We start from the raw sequence: 6,849 nt of genomic DNA on the forward strand, positions 1-6,849 counted from the left end.
CATGTGGTATTTCTCATCTGCTTGGTGTAGTGGTTAAAATGGCAGCCTCTAATCTGGAGAGCCGGGTTTGATTCCCCACTCCTCCCCATGCAGCCAGCGGGGTGAACTTGGACTAATCGCAGTTCTGCTAGAGCTGTTCTTGCAGAGCAATCCTGTCAGAACTCTCTCAGCCCCACCTACCTCACAGGGTGTCTGTTGTGGGGAGAGGAAGGGAGACTCCTTTGAGCAGTGAAAAGCAGGGTATAAAAACCAACTCTTCTTAATTTTAGCAGGTGTCCAGCAGGAAACCTGAGAAACTATCACTCCTATTATGAAATACCACGGCACATCATCTCTTTAAAAGGTTAGTGATCAAAGATTGAAAGGAAATATGGTTGGGTGTCAGATAGTGATATTTGAGCAAATAATAGTATTCAATAAATGTCTGATGGGAATGCACCTTCACTCCCCCCCCTCTAGAAAACCATGGAGGAAATTTGAGATACATTTTGGGGAAGCACCCTTATTCACTAGCAGAAGCATGCAAATATTTTCCCCATCAACTCATTCTTCCTGGAGGAGAATGTTAGGAGCTTGTTTTGGGGAGTGGACTTATTGATTTCCCGTTCTCCTTGACTTCTTCACAATCCGCCTCTTGCCTTGCAGATGAAATGCCTCCAACATGGCTCTCAAGAATGAAGAACGGGACCTCTACCTTTCCATCTGCCTGCTCACTATCATCACTGGCTTCCCCACCAACCTGCTCGCTCTGTGGGCCCTCATCAAGAAGCTCAAGACCAGCGCCACACCCAACTGCGTCCTCCTCCTCAACCTCACTCTTTCTGACCTCTGCTTCCTGGCCTTCTTGCTCTTCAGGGTAGCAGAAGCCAGCGCCGGCCACTGGCCTCTCCCTTCTGTTCTGTGTCCCCTCAGCGGCCTCTTTTACTTCAGCACCATCTACTCCAGCACGCTCTTCCTCACAGCGGTGAGCGTGGAGCGCTACCTAGGGGTGGCCTATCCCATCCATTACAAGCTGAGGCGCCGCTCCACCTATGCCGCAGTGGCCAGCCTAGGCCTCTGGGCCTGCTCTTTTGGCCACTGCAGCATTGTGCTCATCACCGAGTTCCATCAGTCCAACCGTTCTATGTCGAGCGGCGATGACGTCTGCTATGACAACTTCACAGAGGGCCAGCTGAAGCTCCTCCTTCCCGCCCGGCTGGAACTCGGCATAGTCCTCTTCTTGGTCCCGTCCTTGATCACCTCCTTCTGCTACTGCAGCTTTATGAGGATCGTGATCTCCTCGCCGCACATCAGCAGGGGCAAGAAGCAGCGGGCCGTGGGGCTGGTGGCAGCGACGTTAGCTGTCTTCATCATCTGCTTCTCCCCCTACAACATTTCCCACTTTGTCGGTTTTGTCCAGTGGGAAAGTCCACAATGGAGGGACGAGGCCTTGCTGCTTAGCACCTTTAACGCAAGCTTGGACCCCATCATCTTCTACTTCTCCTCTTCGGCGGTGCAACATTCATGTCGGGGTTTCCTGATCCAGGTCGAAAGGGTCTGTGCCGTCCCTCCTTTGGTCCGGAAGCTCTTCTGCAAGGAAACTGAGAAACTGGTGAGAGCAAGTAACCGGGAACCACCAGTTTGCTGTTCCAAGCTATGATCTCTCATGTCTCTGGAAGCTTCCAGAGACTGAATCCTTTTCTTCTGCTTAATCTAAGTGGACAAAACTTGACCTGTGCATTTTAGAAATAGAATAACTTTAAGGACATGCATGTTGATGGCAATTTTATCTTCAGGGTCCAGAGGGATAGTACATAGAGTTTTAGAGCTGCCAACCTTCTTCTGGGATCATGACTTGTATCCCAGCTACAGAGATCAGTTCCTCTGGAGCAGACAGCTGCTTTGGAGGTTAGATTCCACGGCAGGGTAGCCAAACTGCAGCTCTCCAGATGTACATGGACTACATTTACCAGGGGCTCATGGACATATGGAGAGCCACAGTTTGGCCACCCCTGTTCTATGGCATTACATATGTGCTGAGACATCTCCGCTCCCCCAACTGGATTGTCCCTTAGCTCTGTCCCCAAATCTTTAGGATTTTACTTACTGGACTTTTCAATGGTAATCTGGACATCTATGGGACATCATAATTTCACTGGGTTGAGGGACCCGGGTCAGCTTTTCCACTCAATTATAGTACTCTAGAACTAATGACGGGCAAATTCCCCTGCCCCAGTTTCAGAGGGTGCAAGTCAAATAGTTTAATTCATCGAGTATGTATTGAATCATTTTCCCTTGCAAGCCTATCATGAGTCCTAAAATCATAGAGTTGGAAAGGGCTAGACAGGCCATCTGGTCCAACCCACTGCTCAGTGCAGGATCAGCCTCAAGTATCCATGATCTGCTTGAAAACTGCTAGTGAAAAGTCTATAGTAAAGGATTAACATTCCTCCCCTTCTGCCCCTCTGCTAGACTCCATTTTGCTAAAGCAACCATGAGCAGCTAAGTTTGCAAAAAAAAAAAAAAAGGGGGGGGGGTCAATTGAAATAAACAGGAGAACCTAAAAAGATCTCAGGTGGATCAGACCGGCGAGGGTCCATCTAGTTTAGCATCCTGCTTCACACAGTGGCCAACCAGTTGCTGTGGACTGCTGACCAACAAGGCATGTCCCTGATGAGTCCAAGGCCTGTCCCTGATGCTGACTCCTGGTGCCGGCCTTCAAAGGTTTGCTGCTTCTGACTATGCAGGTTCCTTTCAGCTGCCGTGGCTTGCGGCCACCAATGAAGCCTTCCTCCACGAATCTGTCTCATCCCTTTAAAGAAAAGTGCAAGTAATCTGAACAACGTGGCTGGCCCCTGAAGACCCCTGACGAGCACTGAACTGTAAGCACACCTCGGCCCTGACTGCTGTTGGGAGTACCCGCCCAGCGTGCCGGTCTCGGAAGTGGTAGAACAGAACAGAGGACGGACTCTTTGTCAATTTAATTAACCACTGTCTTAACCGCATCAGGTTAATGAGTCAGAAATCTGCAGGGTCAGGCTTCAGTTTGCTCTGCGGCTTTGCAGCTTGACAACAGTTTGTCCCCTTGCCAGTTCAAAGTGACTCATTAGCAGCTTGGCAAGCATTGCCCTGAAGGGAGAGAGGTGACTGACTACAGGGGCCTGAGAAAAGCAATCCACTTTGGGAGACCTATTACTCTGTGGATAATTCCCTCATCTTTATGGGCGGGGGGGGGGGGGCGGTGTTGAGCAGAGAGATAAGAGTATATTGATGGATAGGATGATGTTTTCCTTCTAACAACAACAACAAAAAGAAAGGAATTGTGGACTGTTTGGAATGCACAGGCAAAAGAAAAGATGAGCCAGCCTGTATACATCCAGTAGGTTTAAGAGGGGGAGTATCGGAAGAGCAATACAGGCAGTGCTTGAAGAATCCACATAGGGGTTGCCAAGTAACTTCTTATTCTGACCCTCTATCCTTGAAGCCTCGTGTTCTTCCTCCATGCCAAACAAGGGGGTGTGGAGCTGGGGGAAGTTGATATTCTTGGGCTTCATCATGCCCCTTTGCGACTCGCTGCTGGGTATTTTCCAGTTGCCGTGGACAGTATACGGCTGAGCACTTGGTTGTACCAAGTCCGGAGGAGCTTTGGAGAATATAATTAGCTCGTATTCGCAAAGCACTTAATGATGTTAGATGAGATCATAATGTGATAAATGATGTCTTGATCTGCCCTGCGGGAAAAAGGGCAAGCCCCCGAGGTGATATGCTTGATCACCATCCGTGGGGGAAGTGAGCTGATATAAATTATGGATACAATATGTGTCAGATATTGTAAGTCTGTGTGCAAGAGGGTATGGGAGGGAAAGGGTTAAGAGAATTCTCACACTCAGGTACCCTAGGCAAGTTGGTCCCATCCTCTCATTGGTTAGATGCTGAAACTCTTTGGCTGTTGATTGCTTTCTGGTTTCATCTTCTGTAGCAGGGGTAGTCAACCTGTGGTCCTCCAGATGCTCATGGACTACAAGTCCCATGAGCCTCTGCCAGCAAATGCTGGCAGAGGCTTATGGGAATTGTAGTCCATGAACATCTGGAGGACCACAGGTTGGACTACCCCTGTATAGGACCTCTGTTCTTTTGTCTCATGGAGCTGTAGCAGCTTGGCATTTTTAAAAAGTTAATCTGTTCACCCTAAATTATATGCACCTAAATTAAATGTGCCTACTGTGTGTGAAATATGCTTTTATTTTTGTAATTCTGGTGTTACCATTGGAGTCAGGTCATCTTTCTACTTTGTTTGAACAGCATTTTCCCCTTACCTGGGAAACATGGAGATTTGGGGATATTGTGTAAAACTCCTTTGCTTATAGAATCATAGAATCATAGCGTTGGAAGGGGCCATACAGGCCATCTAGTCCAACCCCCTGCTCAGTGCAGGATCAGCCCAAAGCATCCTAAAGCATCCAAGAAAAGTGTGTATCCAACCTTTGCTTGAAGACTGCCAGTGGAATCTTGCTTCCAAGGTTTTGCATGTGATCCAATAGATTATGGGTCCAGAGCTTTTTTAGAAGTTCAATATTTTTAAAAAGAATGATAAGTTTTCAATTCGCAGATTGCTCCCCTTTAATCTTTAAAAAATGCCCATTGCTGTTCTCCATGCTGTGATAAGGAGGGCCGAATCAAGCAGGTATTTGGAGATCCCCAAAACTTACTGCCATTCCCATAGTGAACGCGGAAGATCAAAGCTCATTTTATACATCATTGGGACTTGGTTAGGTATTGGTCCTGGTTAGGATTAACTAAATTGGATTGAGGAGCATATTGTTGAGTTTACACTGCCATCTTTATAACTGTTGATATTCGGGATGTTATCTTATTGTTTTAATGGGACTTATTGGTTACTCTGTTTTATGGTTTTCGTTGTGTAAGCCGTCTCGAGGCGACATTTGTCAAGAGAGGTGGGATACAAATTTAAAAATAAATAAAATAAATGAATAAAGATGTATAAATTGCTCAGGATGAATGCATACAGATTCAAGGCATACGTTCTGGCACTGTATGCTGTAGTACACCTCACAGTAATTTCAGAAATGGAGTTGGAGATGCCCTGCATGTACCCGAATCAAGCTGCAATTTATTAATGTATTGGGACCAAGTAGTGAAAAGTGGGATAAAAACCCAAAGATAAACATTGCACATTTATTCTTGCGCACGCTGACGACTTGACTTGATTCTGAGTCACGGCAGGCAAAACTGAAAGAGAAGAAAATGATTTGTTTCTCCTAAACCAGAGCAAGAAAATAATTGCGCTCATACAGATATTGTCAGGAATCAGGCTGAGCCCAGCCTGCAGAGTCTGAGATAAAGGCGCATCCAAAATCCAACAGCCAGTTGTAGATTCTAAGAGAGCTTTATTCGACAGAGTCCACAGATTGATGAAGCAAGCCAAGATCTTCCTAAGCAAAGATCTTGATAATAACAAAGTACAAAAGAACAAGCAGGGCAGTTATAGAGCCCACCAAATAAGGGAGGGGGCACATAGGCATTTCGGCGGGAGAGTGAGAAAACAGCAGAGGTAGGTTGATTCCCAGGCGACCAGATGGTCCGGAATCTTATCAAAGCAGTTGGCACTTTGTTGAGACTTTGAGTTGTCTCTGCAAGGACACTTACAGTAAGATTGATACATTCGCATGGAGCCTCTCCCGCTGGGAAAGGAAGGGAGGCTGGGAACTGGCCGAGAGGTTTATTGCTTTATGGCCTTGGCTAGGGTCGGCTGGTGAGATCTGAAGGCTTGTGAAAACGAAACCTAGATGGCATGAATCGGGGTTCATGACAGATGTTAGGTCTAGATTGAAAATGCCAACATGGGGGCGACGCCTGTGGAAACGATCCCACCCGCAGACCCAATCTTGCAACCTTAGTAGAAAGAGTGGGTTGCAATAAAATGAATGGCTAGATATCTAAAGGATTGGTAAATAAAATTGCTATCCACCAGCGATCCGATATTGTTGTTTACAAGGATTGGGCCGCAGACCGTTTCACTATAAATCCACAAGCGGGTCTTTGTTTCTCTATGGAGGTGCAGTAGAAAGCAAACTGCAGTATGTTTATCTTTCTCAGTGTTTGCAAAAGCCATTTCAAATTAAGGAAGACAACCAGAGCTGTATTAAGTTAGGGTGACCTAACTGAGAAGGGAGGGAGGGAGTATTTTTCAACAGTAGAGAGGGTGACCAACATCCTGACCAAGAATCTGTCAAGAGACAAGCTTGAAAAATGACAAAATAAGAAGGCGGGTTGGGTATTGTAATTGTATGTACGAGGATCTGGGAGAGAAAGATTAAGAGAATTCTCTCTAATTTGGGCATGCTTGGCCATTGGCCTCACCTTTTCATGGGTTAGCTGTCAAGCCTCTTTGGCCATTGCTTGTCTTCTGTTTTCATTTTATATAGGACCTTTTCTCTCTCTTACCGGAGCTTGGAACTGTAGCACATGAATCTTTTTGAAGTTAATTGGTTAAATGTGCCTGTGTTAATACGTCATGTAATATGTGCTTCTATTTTTGTAAATAAAATTTCTTTCTCTTGTTACCATTGGAGTCACATCACCTTTGTAATTAAGTCGAATAGCATTTTCCCTCTTTCCTGGGAAGTGTGGTGAACTGGGGATATTGCATAAAGCTTCGATGCTTTTGTGCTTCTAGTTTTTTCCTGTTACATTTAATCCAGTACTCCAAGGGCTATCAGCAGATGGGGGGGGGGGCAGTGCTGTGAATTTAAGCACAATTGAAATGAATGCATGGTGAAATGAATGGGTTTCTCTCCTTTTATATCCCTTCTCCTCCTGCTTTATAGTCTCCTGCCAACCAGTAGCAGA

The 6,849-nt window shown here is 46.1% G+C and overlaps 1 protein-coding gene across 1 annotated transcript; it reads left to right on the plus strand.

Annotated features, from left to right (window-relative positions):
• Positions 1-266: 266 nt before the first annotated feature.
• Positions 267-6,563, plus strand: LOC143836991 (free fatty acid receptor 2-like). Its single transcript, XM_077336381.1, has 2 exons — positions 267-343; positions 646-6,563. Exon 2 carries the CDS (start codon positions 662-664, stop codon positions 1,637-1,639), a length of 978 nt encoding a protein of 325 aa, XP_077192496.1. The 5' UTR covers positions 267-343; positions 646-661; the 3' UTR covers positions 1,640-6,563.
• Positions 6,564-6,849: the final 286 nt, after the last annotated feature.

This window comes from Paroedura picta, chromosome 5 (genome assembly GCF_049243985.1).
Source record: "Paroedura picta isolate Pp20150507F chromosome 5, Ppicta_v3.0, whole genome shotgun sequence".
Classification (NCBI taxonomy): domain Eukaryota; kingdom Metazoa; phylum Chordata; class Lepidosauria; order Squamata; family Gekkonidae; genus Paroedura; species Paroedura picta.

Excerpts from the sequence above, each read along its gene's own strand:
- LOC143836991 (XM_077336381.1), top strand. The coding sequence starts at position 662 with ATGGCTCTCAAGAATGAAGAACGGGACCTCTACCTTTCCATCTGCCTG.